The 26,990-nt window shown below is 43.0% G+C and overlaps 1 protein-coding gene across 2 annotated transcripts in view; it reads right to left on the bottom strand.

Annotated features, from left to right (window-relative positions):
* TRPC5 (transient receptor potential cation channel subfamily C member 5) overlaps positions 1–26,990 on the bottom strand; it is a 174,903-nt gene that overhangs the window by 126,496 nt on the left and 21,417 nt on the right. For both annotated transcript variants that reach the window (XM_028714744.2, XM_028714743.2), the window contains one exon: positions 6,173–6,571. In XM_028714744.2, the coding sequence (XP_028570577.1) occupies positions 6,173–6,550 (378 nt within the window). In that variant the 5' untranslated portion in view covers positions 6,551–6,571. The remainder of the gene's footprint in view (positions 1–6,172; positions 6,572–26,990) is intronic.

Below are 26,990 nucleotides of genomic sequence, written 5' to 3'. Positions count from 1 at the left end.
GAAAGTGATGATATATGGAAACCATCTCGATACGATGACTGGATGAACGGAAAATCCACACAGGTGTTTATCTGCTTAAGGAGATTATCAGAAGAGCTCATAAAGAAAAAAAGAAAAAATATACAAACAAGATGAGATGTGGAAACAGCAAGATAAGACTGGATAGAATTATGAACTTTATTCGGACTGATTTGGACATTAACGCAGTAGCAAGAAGATGATCAGAATCCCCTTCGGAACTTGAAATATGGGTCCCCTCAACAAAAATTTAAAATTCGGCTTTGTAATTCAGAATTTATGTGATGTGATTTATTTTATTTGATTGGTCGGTTAATAAAAATTATTTTTTAAAAATATATATAAATAAACCTGGGAGCTTCTGCATGCAACATTCATGTGTGTGCGTGCGTGCGCGTGTGTGTGCGCACGTGCACACTTTCTTTCTTTCTTTCTTTCTTTCTTTCTTTCTTTCTTTCTTTCTTTCTCTTTCTCTTTCTCTTTCTCTTTCTCTTTCTCTTTTTCTCTCTTTCTCTCTCTCTGTCTCTCTCTCACTCTTAACCATTTTCCAGTAATGCCTGCCATCACCATACCTACCCAGGCAGTTGAATTGAATAGAAAGTAGTGGAAAATATGCAGGAAGCCTTGATTAAGAGGGAGGATTGTCTGCAGGAGTTAGCAAACTTTTCAGCAGGGGCTGGTCACTGACCCTTATACCTTGTGGGGGCCAGACTATATTTTGAAAAAAATAATAATGAACAAATTCCTATGCCCACAAATAACCCAGAGATGCATTTTAAATAAAAGCACACATTCTACTCATGTAAAAACACGCTGATTCCTGGACCGTCCACGGGATGGATTTAGAAGGCGATTGGGCCGATTCGGCCCCCAGGCCTTAGTTTGCCTATCCATGGTCTACTGCAAGACAGCTGCTTAGGAACAAGCAGAGGGCAAAGGGGTGGAGCTAGTGCACTTGTTCAAGCTCCTGATGTGTTCACTTAAGCCCTTATGGGCAGAAGAATGGGGCTATTTTAGAATCATAGAATCAAATAATTTTAGAGCTGGGAGGGATCCAAAGGGTCATCTAATACAACTCCCTGCAGTGCTAGAATCGTGATGACATTTCACATTTCACAATTTTAGTTTGCATTTTGAATGTAAATTCTCACAATGCAAAATTTATTGGCATCTCTTGGTGGTTCTGGCACACAACCAATATGAAATCTCCTAAGGTTGCAACCCCACTTACCTGCAGAGAGTAAGCCTCCTCAAATTCAACAAGTTTTAATTGTGAGTGGACATGGCTAGGATTGAAGTCTTACGTTGTCAATTATCAAATAATAAGCAGCATTGCAATGTGACAAAATAAGGCTGCATATCAGTTTCTAAATATTGTTAGTTATAGTAAAAATATAGTCATCTACTAAACACAGTTGCATGACAGCCACCCAATATTATTAATTACTAACTACCATTGCACATCAGTTAGTAAATGCTACCAAGTACTAAAATAGCATGTGCAACATTTACCGGATATGCGCAGATGCAAATGCATATTAGCAATTAAGTAATAATATTCAAATACTGAAATCCAAACTTTTTTATATATTAAAAAAAGATTTAAGAGAATAATGATCACTGCAATCCTATCCATACTTGCCTGGAAGCAATCCCCACTGAACTCAATGGAACTTACTTCTGAGTAGACACATAATCAATTGTTCAGCAAACCACTTAAAAATTCGTTCATGTGCTTGAACACATGGAAATGGCAAACAAAGGCACCTATGGTTAAATTCCAAGTCAGTAAATGGGTTAAGTTACCTGCATTCTCCCACTGACTATCCCATCTTGTTGATTTTAGTGAGATCTCCATTCAACTAACTTAGTCTGGATTTAAGAGAAAGATCACAGTCTCACGTATTGTACATGCTTCCAAGTTGTAAGCTACAGCCACATCTGCCCTTGAATTTTTAAACCATAGTAAATAGGCATGCATGATGCACATACAGGACGAGTTATACTTTAAGGGGAGACCCTTGAGCAGGCCTTTACATTCTTTAAAAATACTGTTGCTTCTCTAATTTGCTGGTGCAGGGAAGACTCCTGTGGTCCTCCAACTCCCATCAACGCCAACCAGCACAGCCAGGTGTCAGGGATGATAGGGGTAGTAGTCCACCAACATCTGAGCAGCCATAGGGTCCCCATCCTTATCCTAGGGCTTGTCCATACTTCTGCTTGTCCCTTGCCTAGACAGCACAGGTCCGGGCAGTTTTCCACTTGTCCCATGCTGTCTAGGAACAGGTCTGAGCAGTTTGCCTTTGCCTCCCTGCTTTCCCCTGGAAAGCCCACTTTTTAGCACTAAATCAGAGCAAATGGCAATCTGCGGGAAACCCAATTGCTGTTGGTTCCAATGCAATGTTAAACCATGGGTTTTCCCAGGGGAAAGCGGCAGGGCAAATGAAAGAGTGGATGAGTCCCTAGTGAATGTGTTCTGATGCATATTTCTAGGTTCCTTCCAGTGGCGTAGCGTGGGGGGTGCGGGGGGGGGCGGCCGCACCGGGCACAACATCTGGGGTTAGGGCAAATCCACAGGTTAGGGGGCGCAAATCCACGGGTTAGGGGGCGCAAATTACTTGCCTTGCACCGGGTGCTGACAACCCACGCTACGCTACTGGGTCCTTCCTTCCTTCCTTCCTTCCTTCCTTCCTTCCTTCCTTCCTTCCTTCCTGTCTGTTGTCAAGACTGATTTGGGTTCAATGTTGTTATAGATTTAAGGGGTAAAAGGGTAAAGGGACTCCTGACCATGAGGTCCAGTCGTGGCCGACTCTGGTTTTGTGGTGCTCATCTCACTTTATTGGCTGAGGGAGCCAGCATACAGCTTCCGGGTCATGTGGCCAGCATGACTAAGCCGTTTCTGGCCAACCAGAGCAGCGCACGGAAACACCGTTTACCTTCCCACCGGAGCAGTACCTATTTATCTACTTGCACTTGATGTGCTTTCGAACTGCTAGGTTGGCAGGAGCAGGGACCAAGCAACGGGAGCTCACCCTGTCGCGGGGATTCAAACCACCGACCTTCTGATCGGCAAGTCCTAGGCTCTGGGACTCCCCTAAATCCTAGAAATTAATAAATTCTAGAATTCTGTTTATTTGGGATATGAAGGGAGAATGCAAGCTGAAGAGGAAGTTCTGGGCTAGCTTATGCAAAACAACCTGGCTGAGCTAGGGCCATCAAAGAACAACAGAGGGCCATTCGCAGTACAAGAGAACGCCCTCCCCCCTGCCCCGAGGTGTGAACAGAGACAGGGGTCTGAAAGGTTGCCAGGGTAACTGTGTGCTTGAGGGAGTCTGGGAACAAAGGATTTCTAGGTGGAAGGAGGAGGAGTAGGAAGAGCTGAGATTCATCTTGGGCAGGCTGGCTGAAGGCCGCCTGCGCTGCTGTGGGGTACAAGCCATGCTGTAAGATCTGGACTCCCTCCATGCTAACTAAAGGTGTAAATAGATGAACAAACCATATTCCTTAAAGCTACAACAGTCTCCGCAGTGTCTTCCATTCTCCAAAGGGACACAGACCCCGTGTGGGTGCCTGGGACCCCATGGGTTCATGCCACCTCTCAACATAGAGCAGGGCAGGCACCTGACTTTTGTAACAATATCAAGAGACTTAAACATGCTTCAGTCCATTTGCTTGTTCACATTTGTATGCCAGGCTCCCCCCGACCCCCGCTGCAATTGCCTAGTTGTTGCAAGGAATCCTGATTTCTTCCCTGAAGGAAGTTATTCTGTGGTGAGGAAATGGCAGCTTTTCGGCACTTAAAATGATGAGGAAATGCATTTCTCCCCAGGGCTGGCTCAAGGTATTTTGCTCTCTAGCTGAGAAAAAAATTCACTGCACACACACCATTGTTGTAGTAAACTGGTAGGGTAGAGAGTGGGGGGAAGGAAATCAAGCAGCATATAGAGGAATGGATCTTAAAAGCTTATGTGTTACTTACTAAAGCACATCTTCCTGCTCTGCTTTTGTAAAACACTGCATTAAATATTTACGCATATCCATTTCCCCTACAAATACTACCTTTCAACAGTAAGTTGGATGATATGCAACAGAATTGTAATTCAACTGGAAAAATAAAGCATTGTTATCTTCTTCTTTAAAGAATGTGAAGCCTAAATAAATGTGCCTCTTTCTTTGGCTCTGCTTCTGTGCCAATTGTCTGGCATTAAAAAATGTAGCAGGTGACAGTTTCCTTTCTACTTATGTCCATGCCAGGAAAAGGCCTAACTTTCTGCAAGGCCAGCTGCTGGCACAGAAGCATGGTCTATAGAAGGGAGAGCCCTAAGCTTGGGGAAGAGTTTTCTTCTAACATATGTACAGTGGTGCCCCGCAAGACGAATGCCTCGCAAGACGAAAGACCCACTAGACGAAAGGGTTTTCCGTTTTTGAGTTGCTTCGCAAGACAATTTTCCCTATGGGCTTGCTTCGCAAGCCGAAAACGTCTTGCGAGTCTTGCAATTTTTTTCGCTCCCCCCCCCCTTTTTCTAAGCCGCTAAGCCACTAATAGCCTTTTAGGCGCTAAGCCGCTAAGCCTTTAATAGCCGCTAAGCCGCTAAACCGCTAATAGCGCTAATCCGCTAATCCGCTAATAGGGTTGCTTCGCAAGACGAAAAAACTGCTAGACAAAGAGACTTGCGGAACGGATTATTTTCATCTTGCGAGGCACCACTGTACTGCATTGTGGACAGTATTATTACGACCCAGTCAAGGGGTTTGACACTGCAGTCTTAAGGCTAATCCACACTTCCACTTGTCCTATGCCTGGAAAACATGGGTCTAAATGGTTTCCTTCTTTCCTTTCCTTTCCTTCCCTTCCCTTTCCTTCCCTTCCCTTCCCTTCCCTTCCCTTCCCTTCCCTTCCCTTCCCTTTCCTTTCCTTTCCTTTCCTTTCCTACGTTTTTATTGGTTTTCCACTTGCCTTGTTCTCTCCAGGCACTGGCCTGAGTGGTTTTCTGTTTGCCCTGCAACTTTCCCTGAGAAAACCTGCTCCTTAGCCCTGAATTGGAGCAAACATCAGTCCACTGAAAACCTTTTTGATGTTTACTCCAGCTAAGAGGTAAAGAGAAGGTTTCCCAAGGGGAAAGTGGTGGGACAAGTGAAAATCTGGGTGAGCCCTTAGGCAGCAAATACTAGGATGCTAACTTCCACTCTACTGTATGGGGGAGGGACGCAGCTCAGCGGTAGACATCAGCACTGCATGAAGAAGGTTCCAAGTTCTTTGTGTATAGCACCTCCATAAGAAAACTTTTGAGAAGCACTTTCAAAGTGCTGTGCGAGATATTGCTTTGAAATGGACTTTGCAAGGCCCAGCAGTTGGGAGATAGTCCAGCCTTGCTGAGCCCGTTTTCAAAGCACTATCTTGCACTGCCTCTGCAAGATCTGTTTTAGCCACCTTCATGCTTCCTGTGCAATCTGCTACTGTATATGATATTGAATGAAGGGCAGGTGGGTGTGTCTTGGCCTAAATGGGGAAGGGGCTTAAAGGCCTGATTTGGTCCATGGTCCACCTGTGGCCTAAGAAGGGTCTGATTCCACCCCCCACCTAAAATTCTATTGCTAACCTTTTTACATGACATCAGGAAAACCATCCCAGCTGTTGAACACTCCAGAAGCAGCCTCCCATGTTCCTCATTTGCTTTCACCTGGAAATGCTGTATCTGCAATACCTGAGAGCTGGGCAGCTTTATTTCACGTTAAAAGGAAGTACAGGAAGCCAGATAAATGCTTCACTAAAGGAAGAAAGTTAAAAGGAGATCCCTCAGCTTCAAGCCCTACATCCTTAAATCTATCATAAATTTAACCCTGGATTTTGGGACAATTTCTTTTTCCCCTCCCTCAAGAATAGTTGAAAACCGCTTGACTCAAAATATCCAGTGCCAATCCTAAATTCACTTAAATTAAGTAGAAACAACTGCCTTAAGGTTTGGGGAGAATTTCTCTCTCCACCTCAATAAAGCTGCAGAAAATTAAGACTCAATTTTCACAAAGGAACAATATTTTCAGAAAACTGGTGTAATGGGTCTTGGTCCAGTCTCCATAGAATTATCTTAGGATTCTCCTCCATTCAATTTAGACAAACAATTATATGCAGCATTTCTTTTCATTCTTGACATACCTGTTTCTCCCCACTTGGCTTTCTATAGTTCAGAAGAAGCTCCACAGCCCCCACCACTTCTTTCCTTATTGCATACAAGAGAGCATCACCCACGTAGACACTGTGGCTCAGTAGCATCTCCATAATCTCCAGGTTTTCATTCTCTATGGCTATTAAAAGGGCACTGCGTCCAAGAGGGTCCATGCAGTTAATGTTGATGTTGTAGTAGATTTCAGCCTCCTCCAAGGCATGCTTCACACTGGCATAGTCCCCCTTTTCCACAGCACTGAGGTAGGCCTTCTCCTCCAATGACAGTTCTGCTTCTGCACGCACAATCTGCAAGGGGATCCGGTCTCTGTAGGGCGAGTAGTTCACCTTTTTGTAGTACAGCTGAGCCATTGTTCATAACAACTGGGTGACCTGAATGGGGGGAGGGGGGAGAAAGAGAGCAGTTCTTTCAGATGGAGCTACAAAATTTGTTACTTATCTTGTGCAGGAACAAAGAGATCAGCATTATACTGAGTCAGACCTAAAGATGTAAGGAATTGAATATGGAACCTTCTGCATGCACATCAGATGCTTTACCACTGAACTACAACTCATCACAAAGTCCTTGGTGTGTGTGTGTGTGTGTGTGTGTGTGTGTGTGTGTCCCATACTGCACATTCATCCCCTTGATTTGCAGTGAAGAGGGAGAGGGGAGGTTCTTCGTGTATACAACTAATAATTTTGAGCCAGTGTGGTACATTGATTGAAGCAAGGGTGGCAAATCTGTGGCCCCCTAAAAATTGTTGGACCTCAAGTCCCATCAGCCCCCGACTAGCATGGCCAATGGTCAGGGATGATGAGAGATGAATTCCAACAGCATTGGAGAGTTATAGGTTTCCCTTCCCTGGGCTAGAGTTTGGGGCATCACTTGGGAAAACCCAAGTTAAAATTCCTGCTCAGCCACAAAACTAATGGGCATATGATTGGCCATAGTTGGCCATAGTAAGTCAGCACATTGGTACACATACCCCAGTGCCACCAACTTTGACTGGCAGCACTCCCCAAGATCTCAGGTAAAAGTCAAATGGAGATGCAAGGCATTGAATCTGGGACCCTCTATGTGGCTAACTACTGTGACCCACCAGACATGGCTGGACTCCAGTCTCCATCAGCCACAGCGTGGGACAAGGTTCAGGGAGAATGGGAGCCATAGCCCCATGACAACATTTGGAAGTCTACAGGCTAGCCACCCCTGCTCTATGTGCAGAACATGTGCCCTGCCACTGAGCTATGGGGCCATGATATGATGAACATTATATTAACATAGACACTTATGTAACTATTCTAGCTGTTCCAGGGACCAGATAGATGGTGATGATGATGATAATTTAATAAGTCAAAAGCAGTAGTCAAAACCAGGCTCAGTAGCTTATTGGCAGCTAGTTTTTACATGAAAACAGCCCCTCCCTACTCCCAGAGGTACAATTCACTCCTGATGGAATGCCATCAAATCCCATTGCTTTTGTGTGACTGGCTCCTTTCTATTCAAAGTGCACAGTAGCAAGAAGATCCCCTGTGCTAGCCATCCCAGGATCCACAGGACTGTTGATTCTAGAGATGACTAATGTAGAGTCCTGATCCAATCTGGCTCATTATTTGCTCAGAACAATTCAAGTGAGCCCGACTTTGCAGTCAGAGTGCTGCAGATTCCTACTCCCATGTCGAGTGTAATGTGGGTAAATTGTGCATAAACCCAGTGCCTCTTGTTTTAGAGCAGCTGGGGCAGATCCTCCTCCTGAGCAAGCCAGATACAGGTGTAAGGTGGCTAATGGGCACTAATGACTTCAAAGCTCCATGTTCTAGCACAGTCCGCCTCTAATGAGCAAACGTTTACTTTTGTTACTTTTCCCCAGAAGAACCGGATCTGACTTTTCCCCAGTGTGCTCTGTGTGACCTTGCAATCATTTTATTTGCATTCTGACACGTTTAATTATTTTTAGTGCAACCTTCTCTCTTTTCTCAATTTATAAATAAACCTGAAGATGGCTTGAGTATACCAAAAAAAAAAGGGGGGGGAGGAAAAGCTTCACTGGCTCCCCATGGTCTCCCTACCGAAATAAGCTCTTCCCTTGAGCAAAAAGCTGAAAATTGAATTTCAATTCTTAGTATCCATTAGGTCGCCTGGGGAATGAAAGGTCCCCAACCAACAAGCAAGATAGTCTGTACAATGGAAGGAAGACGGGTGGAGGGAATCATTACCTCCAGGGAGTATTGAGTTAAGTCCTTAAGTACCATAGTTATTTCCTTTAAGTTGTGGCCAAACCAAATGGACTATCATAGATCCTTCTAAACAAATCCAGCTGTGGCAAAGCAGAATTGCTCTTTGCTGGTGCCCTTGGAATAAGCTTTCTCATTTTTGTTTCCCACTAGGTGGTAAGATGAGTGTTTGCGGGAAGCAAATGACAGAGGAAAAACGGCTCTAGGGACATTGGAGTTGACACCACTCTCTCACATTCATGCCACCAATGAGATCATTGTCACCAGTCAACACCTGGCATCAGATCAGTGTTCCATGTTATCACCATCCTGCGCTGTATAAAGATAGTTGCTGCAGAGCCAGTCCAATTCCTGAAGAAACAAACTGCCATTTCAGGCTGGGCATGAGATGGCCATAAGCTCTACTTTGCAGACAGTCCTCTATTTCAGGAATGTGGCTGGGGGCTCCCCTGTTTGGCCCTCAAAACTTGACCCAGGTGGCACAGCAAAAAAGACAAGCCTCATGCAAGTAAAAGCCCAGTGCCTCACACACACACCAGGGGCAGATTTAGGATTGTGTGAGCACGCACTGGGTGCAGTCCAATAAGCGAGGCACTGAGCTTTGGGAAGGAGGTATGAGGCTCTGATAGGGTAGAGTCCTCCCATTTCCTTCCCAAAGCCTAGTTAGCACTTTCCCATGCTGCTTTGGGAAGGCAGCATGAGGGGTGGGACGGGGCAAATTTTGGGCTCAGACAGGACGCCATAGTACCCAAGTCTGCCACTGCACACTCACATACATGTGGTCTGGCCCAATTGATCTAGAAGGGCAAATGCTTTCTGGCCAAACAGTGGTGGTGGTAACTGATGGCTTTAAATAATAGTCAGACAAATCTATGGAGCAAGGTAGGTCTAGCAGTAAGAAGACAGAGCCTCCAGATAGCGTATCTCTGAATGGCAGATGTTAAACACATTCAGGTGAGCTTCCCTGACTGGCCACTTCTGTAGATAATCAATGCCTATGATCTGATTTGATGGGGCTCTTCTTTTCTCCTTAAATCCACAAAAGCACCACTGCTTACATTCTTGCTTAACTAGAAGCACTTGAGGAGTCTCACTGAATCAGAAGGGGCACAATTTGTCCAATGAATTTCTTTGCTGTGAATTATTCATTCATCTCTGCAAAATAGCCTGAGGCTGCTCTCTCTCTCTCCTGCGAGTAGCTGATGCTAGGTGGAAACAGTCACATGCAATGTCCAAGATACTCTCACATTAAGGAACTTATGCAAGCTGCTCGTTGACTCTTACGTATCTGATCAGAAATGGCTGCTCTAGACTAGACAATGAGGGATTTGCAGACAGACATTTTAATCTAATTTCAGCCTTCATCTAAAATATTCGTGTAAGGAGTAAGCATCTTACACAATGCTGTAGATACAGACTCTGGGTCATACTCCTAATTCCTTTAACTTAAATGAACACCATCATGTTGAAAGGAGAATAATGATGAACTTGATCTGTGGGTGTCATTTGACTATTGGAAATTAAGAGACATCATTCCCCTCTTCATCATTACCCTAAAATTCATGCAACCAAAGTGGCTTAAAACTATTCAAATTGTCAAACAAATAAATCCAGAAAGAAAAATGGTACTCAGAAGCTTTACAATAAAGGGGGGCAGGAACCAACAGCGAAAAGATCCATAGTGTAAGATTATCTCAATTTCTTTCCGTTGTATGCCCAGCGGATGCATTCGCCTTGCTGAATTTAATTGGGTTGCATCTACATATTTTATAGGTTGCATTTCTGAGTTTCTTAAAATATATGCACTCTGGCCCACATCTCCATGTTAATGCCAGCATGCATTTATACCATCCAGGGCTTCAACCCACAGTGGGCTCAGAATTTGAAACATGCCATGCTTTCTTTCATCTGTTCTGCGTCTTCCAACATTCAGCTCCATCAGATGTGCACAAGTTCCAGTGTCATGAAAGAGGGAGAAAAAAACTTTTCTCTAAACACCTTCTCCAGGCCGTGCACAATCTTACAAACTTCTATTATGTTACCTCTCACTTGTATTTTCTCTAAACAAAAACAAAAAAATTCAAATGCTGCTACTTTCTTCATAGGGGAGTCACTCCACCCTCTTGATCATTTTTTAAAAGCTTTTTAAAAGATCTTTAAAATCTTCTTAAAAATAAAAAAAGAACTGTGTAACCAGAGCTTATATGTTGATTTTATTTAGGATATATTAAGCCAAATAAATACAAAGGTGTTAAAGACCGTTAGGAGCAAGTGCTACCCCCCCCAACACTTGCTGCAAATTATTCTATGGACTCTCTCACTTGTTGTAATTATGCTTTTAAAACCCTTTCCCCTGCAATTGCTATCTTCCTGCAAGCCACCTTTGATGCTTCTAGTATAAATCTTGAAAAGGAAATTTCAAGAAAGAAATAAACCCAAATTATGCAGCTTATGAAATTGCCTTGATTGTAGTGGTACATATTGAACCACAGCCTAGTGAATTTTTACACAGAATGTGGTTACTGTATTCTTATTTATTTCAAGAAATGGATCATTCTGGGGTTTTTTACAGTAGCATCCTGTGTGGTAGGGAGGAGGCAAAGAACTGCCCTCCAGACACTGGCATTGCTGCAGCTTTCTTGGATTGGGCTGAGGCAAAGCAGGGAGGTGGTAAAGTCTGGAATGCGCAAGCACACCAGCAGAGCCAATCCAGCACTCCAAGCTGATGTGCCTGTGCACCCCAACCTCACAAATGTCCTCCCCTGCTCCAACCCAGTCCAGGTAAGCTGCAGCAATGCCAGTTGCAGGAGGCCTCATAGCTCCATCCCACAAGATAGATCAGCCAATGTGGAAAAGATTCATTGAAGGATGAAAGCTTGAAAAACTCTTATGTAAAGCATAGGTGGGGGAGTGTATATTGGGATCTATTGGTAGGTCCCTGGGTGATTTGCAATAGAGCTACAAAGTTTCCCTACTTTAGTAGTTAAAGAATAGTATGTTAATTTGGTTTATTTTCTGGGATGGTTGACCTTTTGCTAATCATTTCTCTCTCTTGGATTCAGTGTTCCTCATTTGTAAAGTAAGAGTATTAATGGCATGCCTTTGTTCAGCTCTGCTGCTTAATTTTAGAGCTGTGCGTTAGGACTCTTGATCCGTAGTAATTCAGATGTAGATTTGCACTTCTATATGCAAGTTCTCAGTGTGTGGCTCATGGGGTGCAAGTGGAAATTGACTCCTCTGCAAGACATCAATTGAATCTGTGCCAACCCCCTGCAGCCACTATTTTTCACCTTGCCATGGTTAGTGAACCTCAGTGCTTACTTTAAAGCATTAAGATTTTGCTCTGATTATTAGATTTTTATACAAAGAACCATGGGCGTAGCCAAGGGAGGGAGCAGGGAGGGGCAGCTCCCCCCCCCAAATAAAAATAAAAATACATAGCTAACTAAGAGTCTGCGCCCCCCCCCCACCCTCAAGAAAAGGCCTATAGCCCCCTTACAAAAGGCCTGCCCCTCTAAGAAACATCCTGGCTACACCCATGGAAAGAACATAAGACGAGTTTGCTGAAGCAAGACTCAAGCAAAGTACCTTCCTCTCCTGCAGTTTCCAGCAGCTGGTATTCAGAAGCATTAATGGATCCAATGGCAGAGGCAGAGCATAGCCATCGTGGCTGGTAGCCATCAATAGCCTCATCCTCCATGAATGTGTCCAATCCTCTTTTAAAGCCATCCAAATTTATGTCCATCACTGCTTCCTGTGGGTGTGAGCTCTGTGTTTTAGCTACATGCTGTGTGAAGAACTGTCAGGGACTGGGCAGAGGAGGAATGGTGGAGACCGTCTCCCCAGCCTGACCCTTCCAGGGAAGAGGAAGACACAGTATAGATTTGCAACAGGGGTTTGAGGGAGGTGGCAGCTTAGAGGCAGAGGAGGGGGAAAGTTGGGAAATCATGGGAGAGCCAGAGCAGCTGGCTGAAGCGTTGCCATTAGAAAGCATTCCAGACCCTCCATCTCCCAGAACCCGGCGAGCCTCAAAAGTAGGAGAGCAAAGAGCTCAAAGACAGAGGGCACATAGCAGCACCCATAGAGGAGATAATGAGAATGAGGAATGAGGAAGTAGGAGAGACGAGGGGTGGAGATTCACTTGGGACAATGCCATTATCCAAGAGGCTGGGTTCTATAGCTTCTCTCTGTAAAGTTTGAAATAAAGAAGGACTGTAAGAAATTTATCCTTGCCTTTACACTTTCCTGGTCAACCAGCCGGGAGCTGCTGACAGCACCCTGACAAGGACCTTCTTTTATCTTAACAGTATTCAGCTTCATTCAACATTCACAAGTTCTAGAGTTATGAGAGAGTACTTCTCCATCCACTTTCTGTGTGTCAGGCATAATTTTATAAATTTATAGCATGTCACCTCTTAATCGCCTTTTCTCTAAAGCAAAATAACCTCAATGCTGCAACCTTTCCTCATAGGAAGAAGAAGAAGAGTTTGGATTTGATATCCCACCTTTCACTCCCCTTCAGGAGTCTCAAAGCGGCTAACATTCTCCTTTCCCTTCCTCCCCCACAACAAACACTCTGTGAGGTGAGTGGGGCTGAGAGACTTCAAAGAAGTGTGACTGGCCCAAGGTCACCCAGCAGCTGCATGTGGAGGAGCGGAGACGCGAACCCGGTTCCCCAGATTACGTGACTACCGCTCTTAACCACTACACCACACTGGCTCCTCATAGGAGAGTCTCTCCATCCTTTTAATCAGTTTGGTTGCCTTTTTTCTGGATCTTTTCCAACTGCACAATATCCTTATTGAAGTGAGGCAACCAGAACTACACACACTATTCCGAAAGCGGAAGTCCACAAGCAGAATCCAAGCACAAGAGCACTCTGCCCACTGCCTCCAACAATGCAGTGAAGGCAGAACATATACTTCCCCTCCTTCCTCCAAAATATGTCATGATATAACAGAAAAGCAATACATTTTTAAAAGGTAATTAGATTTAAAAAAAACAAACCAACCTCACAGCTAATAGCTTCACAGTTGCCCAACAATATCCTTCAACTACCAAAAGCTGGGGTGGACAAGAGTGTCTTCAAATTCTACCCTTAGCACAAATAATGAGGGAGATGCACCTCACAAAGACGGGCCTTCCATAATCAGGGGTCATGATACCCCACTGCTGAAGATGCTTCTATATCAGAGGTTGCCAAGCTTGTGGGGCCTGTGGGCACATTTTGAATTTTGAGAAAGTGCTGTGGGTGCTAGTCATACTTTTAAAATGAGGCTGCATTTTAAATTGGTGTTTTTTCTATTATGTTTTTATTGTAATTTTACTGGTGTTAGCTGCCCTGAGCCCGGGTCTGGCTAGGGAGGCGGGATATAAATATTTATTATTATTATTATTATTATTATTATTATTATTATTATCTCTCCCTATCTCACAAAACACACATTATATACATGCTGCCGCCGCCCCCCCCCCTCTCACACACACACTTCTCCATCCAGCACACAAAGGATCCAACTACTAGGGGTTGAGATCCCCTTACACCCAATAAAATATTTGAGGGGGCCACTCCCTTCCCAAGTTGATGGCCATTGTCATTCAAATGATGTATAGGTGCTGCATGTTGGGATCAATTATGCAGGGCAGGACTTACCTCCCCCTCCGCCACCGCCAAAAATAATGATAATTCAAGATTGCACCCCAGCACACAGAACACACATATTGACAGACCACACATTCATACATACCCCCCCATCTTTTGCACAAACACACCTTCTACACAAAAAGCTCCCCTTCCTGCCATGCACTGCAAGGACCCATTGCTGCTCCGGCAACTATTCTGCGCTGCTCTGCCATTTTTTAAAAAAATAAATAAAGCATTGAAGCTAGCCATCCCAGTGCACATCGGCAATATGGTGTCTACGAGCACCAGCAAAGGCCTTCACTGGCACCAGGCTGGTGATCCCTGTTCTATATGATCACTTAATGAATTGAAACAACAACACATTTTGGGAGTTTGGTCTTCATGTTGACCACACGGAGGGGGTGAAAAAAAAGTGTGCCATGGGGCATCCCATCATTAGCTGCAGCATAGAAGACAGAAACATTGCAATATAGCCAGCCAATATATTCTGGAGCACAAACCAGTTTGCAGAAGTGTCAAATCTGTGGCAGCCCAAGATGCATGCATGAAAGCCCCCTAGCCTGAACAACAATGCCAAAACATTTCCCATCACTGATATTACTGGTGAACAGAACAGAGACATTGAAACAGATTCCTGTGTCGCTGTGCGATTCCTTATCAAATTCTGCAGCAAAGCCAATTTTATCTTGTTCATTGATTCCTTTCGGCTGATGACTGATAGCTGGTGGAGCCCATCAGCCCTAACGCTTCTTGATAACATACAAGAAACATCTTTATAATGTGTTTTGATTCAGAAATGCATTGCTCATACATGATGAAAGCCATCTGCCTCACCAAAGGAAAGTCAGAATCTGATACACAAGAGCCTCCCCCCTCCTACCCCCTGCCAACTCCCCTTGCCTACTGGGACATTGAGTGAGCAGCCAAGCTTAAGTAAACAGGCTGGAGCAGACATCAAAATGTAGCATCTGCCAGTTCACAAATAGCATGTTGAGCGGTTTGCTATTTCAGTAAATGCACTTGGTAAGATGCTGGCAGAACTGGGTGTCTATCTTTAAGGACTGCCACTATGTCTTTTAGCAGTGGAAAATCCACCCCTTCTCCTGATAGTAAACCTTGGCTGATACCACCCAGAGTTAGGACTAAGGGCAAACCAGCTAAGCTGGTACCAAATGTATCAGTCTGCTTTCCTTTGGGCCACATTGATGTGGCCGAGAGGGGGGCCTTGTCATCTGGGCAGCCCAGGACATCCACACACACTGCCCCATTGTCTCTCGAGACAGATGTATGCCAACAAACCTATTGAAATTAATAGTTTCGTTCATTTCAGGGCTTATCAACACTTTCATTTGTGTCATGATTTCTAGGCACAGATCTGTGATTTGTAGACATGGGTCTGAGAAAGGTTTTTTGGGAAAACCCACTGTTTACTGCTGAATTGGAACAAACATCAATCATGTTTTCTGAGAATTGACATTTGTTCCAATTCCATGCAAAACAATGAGTTTTCTTCAGGAAAGCTTCGGGACACCAAAAAACCTGCCTACAGAGCAAAACTCAGTTCAATACCACCCTCTGTTTTTAATCAGCTGCTCTAGGAATAGAGGAAGTTGCCTTATAGAGTCAGAGCCATGGTTCAACCAGTTCAGTACTGTCTATACTGACTGCCAGCAGTTATCCAGAGTTTCAGGCGGCGGACTTGTCCATCACTACTAGGAGACACTGGGGGTTGAACTTGGCATGCAAAGTAGATGCTCTACCACTGAGCTATGGTCCTTCCTCAAACATAGAAATATGTCAATCTGCCTTATACTGAATCAGATCACTAGTCCATGTAGCTCAGCGTTGTCCACACTCACTGGCAGCAGCCCTCCAGGATCTTATGCTGTGGTCTTCTCTCCTAGCCATACCTAGAGATGCTGGGGATTGAACCTGGAACGTTATGCATGCAAAGGATGCACTTTCCCACTGAGAGACAGTCCATTCCCTGATGTCAGCCTCCATTTGTCCACTATTTCATTATAATTATCTTTGTTTCATAACACAGTCATACATTTTATTACATTCAGCTCTTCTCATTACTTCCTGATTATGTCCAGTTTGTTGAGGTTGTTGGTATTTTTCCATGCCTTAGCATTCATTCGTCTTGCTACTGTTAAAAAATGTAATAACTGTTCCCTATAATGGTATGGCACTCTTCCATCAACCTAATTTAATAGACAAGCTGAAGGAAACTCTAATGGAAACCATATCTGAAGCCACATCTAAGATAAAAGAGTATCCTATAAATCCAGATTTCATAGCAAATATTTATGTATTTATATTCTAGCTCAGCGCTTCCCAAGTGGGCAGTACTGCCCGCTGCAGAGTGGTGGGATTGCCTACTAAGAGTCAAGGGGGTGGCAGGGGGTGCTGGGGGTATACATGACTATTAGACTTTGAAAAGCTGATATCACTGGATAAGGTTCACCAACTTTGCTGAATGAATTAAACTAAATAGGTTTGACTGAATTTTGAATAAATGTGCATTTAATTGTTACTGTTTGCAATTTTATTACGTTATTATCTTCCTTAGTGGGTTGTGCAAACCACTATTCTGAATACTGGGGATATGTTTATGGAACCAAAGGGGGTGTGGATCCAAAATGTTTGGGGACCACTGCTCTTAAGTGAATTGATGAAAAAAGAATTACATGAATTTTAGTCAATTATAGTCATATTAATGGGTTTGCTTCCTTTTTTAATCCTTCATTTCTGGTTTTTAAGCTTTCAAATGTATTTTTGTAAGTTACTGGAAGGGTTTATAGTTTTTGAAATATTTGAATTTTAAAAACTGTAAGAAAGAAGAAGTACTGTCACAATCATTTTGTCATGTCCTCAAGGAGCCAACTATGGTATATTTTCCTGTCCCAACTATATTTTTCTGTCCCACTCCCAGATGACACTTTGTTGCTACAAATGTGCAGTATCCATTTAAATATCCACTCCCATCATTTAAATATCCATTCCCATCATCACTATCTCTGACTGAGCCTAATGGGCACCCAACAACATTTGGGGGACCACAATCAGCCCTCTTTGTTTTTTAGATATGAAATTTTTTGGATACAAAACTCTCCAGTAGTGGCTGGTATCATGCCCTGGCACATGCTCTAAACTTTAGCCATATGATCCAATGGTGGCTGATGCCCATTAGAACTGATAGGGTAAGCAGCAGAAAGGTCCAAAATCAATGGAACCAGAGCCAATGACAGGTAGAGTCAACTAATTCTAGTTTTGCCCCCATCCTCCTCTTTGCTGCATTCTATGATTACCATACAGTGGTACCTCGGGTTAAGTACTTAATTCGTTTCGGAGGTCCATTCTTAACCTGAAACTGTTCTTAACCTGAAGCACCACTATAGCTAATGGGGCCTCCTCCTGCCGCCGCGCCGCCGAAGCACGATTTCTGTTCTCATCCTGAAGAAAAGTTCTTAACCTGAAGCACTATTTCTGGGTTAGCGGAGTCTGTAACTTGAAGTGTATGTAACCTGAAGCATATGTAACCCGAGGTACCACTGTACTGAGATTCAGGAGGAGGAAGCTGTCAGATTGTGCCAGCTCCTGGATTGGTTGTTGGAAGAAGCAGTTATCACTGGTAAATATTCTGATATTTTAATACCTGATGTAAATAACAGCACACTAACCCTGTGTTACCAGCAAAGATTAATTGTCACCTTCTGCAAGAAAGAAGGGGTTCTGCACCAGCAATATAATCTCTCTCCAAAAGTAAAGCCATGATTGAGGACAAACAGGCAGTCATTTCTCACTAAGTTCATGCCCTTCAACTTCAAACTGGGCATTGTAAATAAACAGCAAACAGAAAGGAATTTATAGGAACTAAACAATGGTACCTTGCTGTTGCTGATGAACAATGGACTTGGCTCCAGAAGCAGGGGCTGGAGCTTGGCCAGTAGACTGCATTTTCTGCAGTTTAGGACATATGCTGGGATTCTTTCTAGCAGAGGTGGTCTCAAGGCTTATATACTGTTGGGGCTGTATAAGCTACATCTGGTGTTTGGTTGGCACATCCATTCCCATTAAAGTGAAAAACTACTTCAGACTTGGCAGGCATCCCACATAAATAACTTCTAAGACCAGCCAGTGCTCCCTATTTCAGGTGCCAGCATGGGATTGGCAGAAGCCTATCTTAAACTCCCACATGGTGCCATCTCAACATATTACATATGGAATACTAAAAGAGAAAGACAGAACCATTCAAAGGTCCCAGGCCCATAGGATTTATTGAAATGAAAGGAGTATTGCTGCATACCACCTAAGCCTCCTCAAATTCACAATGGTCTTCTGCAGTTTGGTGGTGCAAGCTTTTATCTTCCAGAAATGAATCATGAACAGTCTTGTGAGTTTTCAGATCAATTCATTCATTCGTTTTCTTTCCTGCCTTTCCTACTGAAAGAACCTAGGACAGCAAGCACATCAGTAATGTAATAACATTGACATTTGCCTCTTTCCCTTTCCAATCTGTGTTATCAAAGCATGTGTGCACTGACAAACTTCTGACAAAAAATACAGTCTTCATGCAACTGCATTTTGTGAGAAAAACCCTGGGGACTACGGTAATTTGAATAGTAGAGTGTTTGGTATCTGGTGGGCGGGGCTTGTGTGTTTTGCTCTAGAATCAGTCCCTCCCTCAGTCTGTGTTCTGTTAAGAATGTCAGTTAAGAGGAACCAACTGCCTCTTCTTGCCTCAGACTTGCCCTATGTGGTTGTATTTAGTTTCTATAGTTTTCTTTATTATTAAAGCTTAGTTTAGATTTACACGAGCCACTTATTTTTCTCAAAGAAGGAGAAACTCTGCTGAGGAAAGGTGTGGAATGTCCTAAACTTGGGTGAGTGAGGGGATATTCCCAGTCTGACAGGAGGATTGATTTTGTTAATCATCCACCTGCACAACACATTTGCTATTGCATAAAAATTTATTCATTCATTGATTAAATTTGAATACCACTGTTCATCCATAGATCTCAGGGCAGTTCACAGCATAAAAATACAAGACAGAAACACAAAATGTATAATAGAAACAAGAGCAAGAAGAAAACAAACCCATAACTCCATTTTCCCTTAAACCTTTTAAAAAAATGTTTCAGCCTAGCTGAAGAGGAGCATTTCACCTGACTCAGGTCAGCTTCAAGTGATGGCATCAGGTGAGCTTCCCTTGGGAGAGCATTTCACAAATGGGGAGCCACTGCAGAAAAGGCCCGTTGTCATGTTGCCACCCTCTGGACCTCTTGTGGAAGAGGCACATAAAGAAGGGCCTCATATGATAATCGCAGGGTCTGGTCAGTTCATATGGGGACAGGAGGTCCTTGGAAAAAATGAATTGTCCATGCAATGCTGCACATTAGCAAACACTGCACAAAAAGAATATTGCTGCAATCATGCATACAACAACAAATGGCCATATGCATTGGTAAGATTGTACAAAAATGATATTCATGCAATGTTGCATATAACTGCATCAAGTTTGCTTATTTTTTTGGCAGTGTTTACATAACAAATGCAGGTGTACACAATGATAAGGGGCCGAATTGAATAGAGTAAATTATATTGTGTACATGTACACAATGGGGAAAATGGAATTCCTAATGCATCATATCTAAGTCAGACATAAGTCCAGGTAATTCTGAACCTTAAAATCCAGGGAGAAATTTGAATGAGAACATTTCAGAAGCATCACTGTTATTTAGAATGCAGCAAATGCCTATACATGACAGTGCTCCCATCATGAAACCCCTTGCAAGCTCACATCCACCATGGCATTGTATTTTTGAAAATGATTGATGTTGTGATTGGCACAACCAATATTTATCCTAGACCCAAGTCAGACAACCTTTACAGATTCTCACGTGAACAGGTTTCCACAAAATGATAGCCTTGGTTGCTCCGAGTGGACAACTTAAGATTTCCCTGCTGCTCTTTCTTTAAAAAACACAAGAAAGAATCAAGCCTCCAGTGATCACCATTTGTCTTTAACTAACAGTATCAAAGCCATAGTGAGCTCTTGCTTTAAAAAACACCAAAAACCCCCAAAAAACAACATCAAACAAGCCCAAAATGCATCACCACAATTCAAATGGAAATGCAGATAAAAGCTTAAATCAGAAAGTTATGAGGTTTTGAAGGTTCACAGAAAGGTATAGAGAAAGGGAAATCACAGAGCTATGTAGAATAATAAAATGCTGATCTCAAGACTTGAGGATGGGAATTTTGCAATCAAAATAAATGCCACACAAGAGATGCATCAGCCAAGAGATGGAGAAAGGCCTGCATTTAATAATGCTGCTTATACACAAGAAAATGGGTAAGGTGTGGGATTTGCTTCTTATTAATACCCTACTAAAGACCCCAAATAATATCGCTGCTTGTCCAACACAATAACATGTTTGTAAGGGGGAAAGAAACAGGAGATTCCACTATGCTTTGCAACAAGAATAATATCTGACATCACACATTCATATGGCAGCCTCTGTCTAATCATTCAGGAAAACAAAATGCAAACATAGGACTTAAGTCCTCATAACAGTCCTTCACCTATAGATTCCAACACATTGTATCAAAGTGATGGGAGAAAATGAGAGAGAAATAAGATCTCAGATGCTTTTTTCTGAAAACACAGATGAAATAATGCTCCAGCAAAATCTCCAGCATGAACTCTGCTGGGATAAAGAGGAGCACCCTGGAACAATATACCTGGCACTGCACTGCTGTATTCTTCTGCAACTCCCATTCATTTCAGTATGGCAGCCTTTACCTGCAGTCTAAATGTGGCTGAAGACCACCAGGTTGATGAAGGGCTGCAATGAGCAGTGAAAAAGACTATCCTAGTGAACTGTCTCTGGTGACTCCAGCATCCACATCATTCTTTAAACACTTGGACAAACACTTTGCCCATAATGCAAAGATAGGGTATCTATGGCTCTCCAGATGGAGAAGGGCCATAGCTCTGTGACAGAGGATACATTTTGCATGCAAAAAATCTATAAATTAACCCATCCCTACTACAAACCTCAGAGCCTAGGACTAGCCGATCAGAAGGTCAGCGGTTCGAATCCCCATGACGGGGTGAGCTCTTGTTGCTTGGTCCCTGCTCCTGCCAACCTAGCAGTTCAAAAGCACGTCAAATTGCAAGTAGATAAATAGGTACCACTCTGGCGGGAAGGTAAACGGCGTTTCCGTGCACTGGTTTGCCAGAAGCGGCTTAGTCATGCTGGCCACATGACCCGGAAGCTGTACGCCGGCTCCCTCAGCCAATAAAGCGAGATGAGCGCCGCAACCCCAGAGTCGGTCACGACTTGACCCAATGGTCAGGAGTCCCTTTACCTTTACTACAAACCTCAAACACTGATCTAGGAGTAGGCATCAATGAACACAGTGGCTCTAGCTTTCAAGGAAACATGCATAAAGTTGTGTTGTTAGTCTTGGGATCTTGCTCAGTGCATGTGTACAGAGACAACCACTAATTAGCACAATTCTAATCATGTTGCTGCAGTGATTGCAGAACCATATTGTGGGGTGAGGTGAGAAGAAAAAGAAACAGCCTTGTGAACTGCCACCATTCTCTGCAGAACCATCTTGCAGGGAGTGAAGAAGACACAGCAGCAGCTTCTTCTAAACAAACAGATTGTCTTCTCCAGTTTATTGTGATTTTAAAATAAAATGATGCATATTCTAATAATCTTGTGCAAACTGCTTTGTGAGATACCTGAAAAGCAGTATATAAATACCTTTAATAATACTAATGCTAATATCTGTTCAGAAGTAAGTCCTGCCAGGATCAACAGGGCTTACTCTTAGATAAGTGGGTATAAGATTGCATTTTAATTTAGTACCTTTCCCTTTGTCTCATAGAAGTCACAAGCCTCTTGCATGCAAGATATGCATGATTATGCAAGATCGGAGATTCCGAAATAATGATTCCGAAAAACTCTATTTAGCACAAACCAAAAAAACTGTTACTAGAGCCAACTGGTACACAAATTTGTTGAAAAGCATTATGAATCACAAAGGGGGAAACTTGATTAAAATCATTGATTTAAAGTGGTCTTTCCCCCATGGTGAATTCAATCAATGATTTAAATGAGATGCTATGAAAACATGCTGAAGGATTAGGTTATAAATCCCTAAAATAAATCACCTTCAGTTAAATAAATTTTCACAGCCTTACCTTCCTTCCTTCCCCCTCTTAACAAAGGCAGTTTAGCTCATTGTTAACAAGACTGTTGTCCTGTACACAAATAGGGCTTTGCAGTTTCTCCGCTTTATAACATCCAGCAAATATTTGAAAGCACTATGCTTGTTCAAAACTCTTCATGTCTAAATCCCTGCACCCGCTAACTTGCTGATTCTGTTTTCAGTGGCACTTGTGTATTCTTAAGGTTGCTAAGGATCACACGGGTACTTACCATTACCCACCTCTCCCTGTTAAAACTTTTAAGTATTGCTGGACCCAAGACTGGTGGGGCAGAATGCAGGATGCCCAAAAAGTAGGCGGAGCCAGAGCCACTGACAGTGACAGTGACAGGGGGAGCCAACTGGTTCTAGTTTTATCCCCATCCTCCTGCCTGCTGAGTTCAATAATTGCAGCACTGAGACTAATAAGGAGGACCAGTGCTATTTTTCTGGGGGAACACGGGTATGCATACCCCTAAACATTTTGTAAATCTAAGTTTGGCCTCATTGAGGGGCAGTATTTCAATATGAGTAGGTAAATGAGAGTACCCCTAAACATTTTTTTTTAAGAAGAAAAGAAAGCACTGAGGAAGCTGACAGGCAGAACCACCTGCTAGGCTGCTTTCAAGGAAGAAGGCAGGCAGGTGGGGCCTGGTGGAGAACAGGCTGTGGATGCTGGGGCAGTGCCCCATTCACTCTCATGGACCAGCTGCTCTCCCCTTTTCACTTCAAGCCTAACTGCAGTAAGGGACAGAGAAGTTTTGAGTGAGTGAACCCAAAAATGTTCCCAAATGCTCCCTAACACTGAGTTTCAGGTACCTGGTCAAAATTGTTTTGTAACAAGAAGTCTTTCCATCCTTAATGCTGTTCAGATATTTTACTTTCCTTTTTTAGATTTTAATTTCTTAAGGTTTTGAGTTGTGGGGGCTAAATTGACGTTTTACATTTTTACATTTTATATTTATGTTGGTAAGTTGGTTTGAGACCTACACGATATAAAAATGTAAAACATCAATTTAAGCCCTCAAAACCTCAAGAAATTAAAATCTTTTTTTTAAAAAAACAAAAAACCTCAGCAGGAATGGTGCCTATCTAACTTCTTACATCTGAAGGCAGCCCTCTATAGGGATTTATTTTTTAATGCTTGATGTCTCCCTGTGTTTGTTGTTGTTGTTGTTGTTGTTGTTGTTGTTGTTGTTGTTGTTGTTGTAAGCTACCCAGAGTGGCTGGGGCAACCCAGTCAGATGGGTGGGGTACAAATTATCATCATCATCATCATCATCATCATCATCATCATCATCATCATTTTATTTGTATACCCTTCATTTGTAGATCTCAGTTCACAGGATAAAAAATAAAAGACAAAAACACAAAATACACAATAAAAACAAGAACGAAAACAAAGCAAAACAATACCCCCTAGAGTATTGCCTGCACTTGGCTACAAAAAGCCAATCAAGTAAGTGCCACCAAAGTGTCCCTGGGGAGATTATTCCACAACTAGGGTGTCACCATAAAAAAAGCCCCACATCCAGCTATGATCCACCAAACCTTGGAAAGAGACACCACCTGGAACAGTCCCACATAGGATGCTGCCCCATACCAAGTTGGACCACTAGCCCAGTTTGGTTGGCACTGGTTGGCAGTTGCTCTCCTGAGTTTCAAACGCAGATGTCAGGGATGAAACCTGGGGTCTTCTGCATGCAAGGGAGGTGCTGTATCCCTGAAATACAACCCCACCCTCTGACACAGATATTAAAGAATTATTACAGGACTAACTACAGTTTTTAAATGTGAGAAACTGCCCTTTATTATAGGGAAGAAGGAAAAAATTGAGAACTAGGCAATAGCCTAAGCCCAAATAAGCTTAAGTTCCAATGCATGCCTGCTCAAGGTGTTCATTATTGCACTACTTGCACACCATTTATTTGCTCTGGTATCTGCTTTTCCCAATAAATGTAAGCCAGAAATGAGCCTTCTACTCATCAACATTTATTGTATATCAAATAAAGAGTGAGCATTGAATCTGGGAAGGATAAATGTGCCTAATTATCTTAAAGAGACATTGGTGGGGGAGGGAGAGCAGGGAGAAGTTGTGTTCTTTGCATGGTTTTGATGCTTGTCTTTCCCTTTGCATGCTTGTAAGGTCTTGCCCAGATGGTGAATGAAACCACATGTGCTAATGTCACCAGCAGCAGGCAGGTTCAGTCTCAAATATAATTCAGAATTTAGCAGGGAGAAGTCATGGAGACAAGATAAAGTGCCATATGAATGCAACTAATGCCTTTCCTCTTGAAACCTCATCCTCTTTCATGAAATACTCACCTAGGTGATCCCACCCCATCCTTGACCACTGCATCAGGCAGTGGACAGGATGCCATGACAATGCAGCACAGGCAGTAATATTTGCCTACCCATTACAATGAGGACAAGTGAGAGCTATTGAAAAAGCAACAATTTTTGCATGTACTACTGAAATAATAGTCTAATATTCACTAAGCTATTTCAGAAATACGGGTCCATAAAAGGAATCAGATATGAGACCAGTTTTACTTAATCTGGATAATGAATCTTGGCAGAAAATTAAGGCAAAACTAGGCACTGAAAGTGTTTGAGGAAGAGAAGGTATCCTACTATTTCCCAAACAAGGTGATAGCTAGACTTCTTCACAAAGAGAAGGTTAAAACATAAATCTGTGTTCAATGAATCTGAAATAAAATATGCGGGCAGAACAGTCAGGCTGAGAGTAAATCATTATACTGGATACTAAATTAAGCATTGAGGATGGTGGCGTAAAACCAAGCAATCCAACTGGGAGATAAAGCAAACCTGTTTACCCTCAGCACCATGGAATCCTATATTGTTTGTTTGTTGTTTGTTTAATTTGTATACCACCCTTCATCCATAGATCTCAGGGCAAATCACAGCTTAAAAATACAAGATAAAACACACAAGATACATGATAAAAACAAGAAGAAAACAAACCAATAACCCTCTTCCTGCCAACACCTCCCAGAAACACATTTAAAAGAATATAGGCTTGGTTGAAGAGGACCATTTTCACCTGGCACCTATAGGTGTATAATGAATTTGTATAAGTTATTTTCACTAATATATACATTTATCTGTACACTTTACCCCAATGAATGCTTTTTTGTGCACATTTCTTAGCTGCAGAACTGTACTGCAAAATCCAGAGAAGTGCAAATTTTTAAGAACAGCTGTGCTTTATGCATTGTTTCAGAAAAGTGTGAATCAGATAAATTCACCTAGATGTAAACTGAATGTAATCCCCTCCCCAATCCCTAGCTTAGCTGTCTCACTTTGCAAGAGCTCCAGTATCAGAATATATTATTGAGAAAAGTTAGGCATCAAACAGCCTATTAAGCAGAGAATTCCCTACACAGGGCAGTCACCACACACCAGAGGTGGGAGGGGAGCAGATGTGGAGGTAGGCCTGTGATGATGATCTCAGTGAATGGGCAGGCTGATGTGGCAGCTGGCATTCCTTTGGGTTACCTGGCACTGCAGCATGCAGGGCTCCAAAGATAAGCACCAGCACACTAGGATAAATAAGAGGAAGGTCTATAGCTCAGTGGTAGAGCCTTTGCTTGACACATGGAAGACCCCAGATTCAGTCCCCGGCATCTCCAAGTAGGGGTGGGAGAAACTTCTGCCTGATGCCCTGGAAAGCCACTGCCAATCAGTGTGGATATTACTGAGGTAAATGGGAGAGTCTTGGGGGAAAGATGTGGTCTTTCCGATATTTGGGGTCTAGGTTATTTAGGACTTTCAACGTCAATGTGAGCACCTTGAGTTGGACCAGGAAACAACTGACAAGCAATTGCTGTTAGCACTCTCTTACTACAGTTATGGCCAAGGCGCCTGCATTGATCCCTCCTTTTAGAATAGAGGGGAAATTACTAATAAAGCAAAAGTTATCCAAATTTAAAATTTACCTCTTACAGCTCTGCCTTGTTGTTATTTATACTACTATAACTGTTTTCTGTGTAGCACTTGGTACCATTGCCTCAAAGAAAGGCTGCCCTTCCATTGATTTTTATTTTATTTTTTTGTCTTGAGCAAATTACATTAAACCGGAAACCAAAAAAGAAACGTGCTTTCAAGCTAACTGATGGGAATTCATTTTGTTGCTAGTATCCAAGCAACCTGTATAACTTCAGGGAGAAAGGTTAAAGACTAGGGGTGGGGAATTAAATCCTGCTGGCAAGCCAGATCAATTCTCCCTCCTCCAGCCCATGTGGGCCAATTTGTCAGGTAGGTGGGGCCACCTACCCTGCCGATCACCTGAAAGCACAATAACATCGGGAGACTCATTTAGCAAAGCCAACCTGAACAAAGCTGCATGCAGGTTATGGAAGCCCTGATGGTCTGCTGATTGCCAGAGCTTGTATAGTCTCATGCATGATGCCCCCTTTAGACCAAGCTGCCCCACACTCATGAAGGTTGGACCATTACAGTGAATGGGGCACTGACCCACCACTCACCTGCCTGCCATCTTTCTGACAACAACCAATTCAGGGGTGTCAGCACTGCCTGTCAGCCTCCTCCACCTCCTCCTTACTAGTGTTGCCTTTGTATAATTCAGCAGGAAGGAGGAGGAGGATGGGGACAAAACTAGAGTGAGTTGGCTCTGCCTGTCATTGGCTCTGACACCACCTGCTATTGGTGTCTCTGCCT

The sequence above is a fragment of the Podarcis muralis genome, chromosome Z, assembly GCF_964188315.1.
Source record: "Podarcis muralis chromosome Z, rPodMur119.hap1.1, whole genome shotgun sequence".
Classification (NCBI taxonomy): Eukaryota; Metazoa; Chordata; class Lepidosauria; order Squamata; family Lacertidae; genus Podarcis; species Podarcis muralis.
Note: the sequence above shows the minus strand (reverse complement) of the source record. Positions and strands in the feature narration are given on the sequence as shown.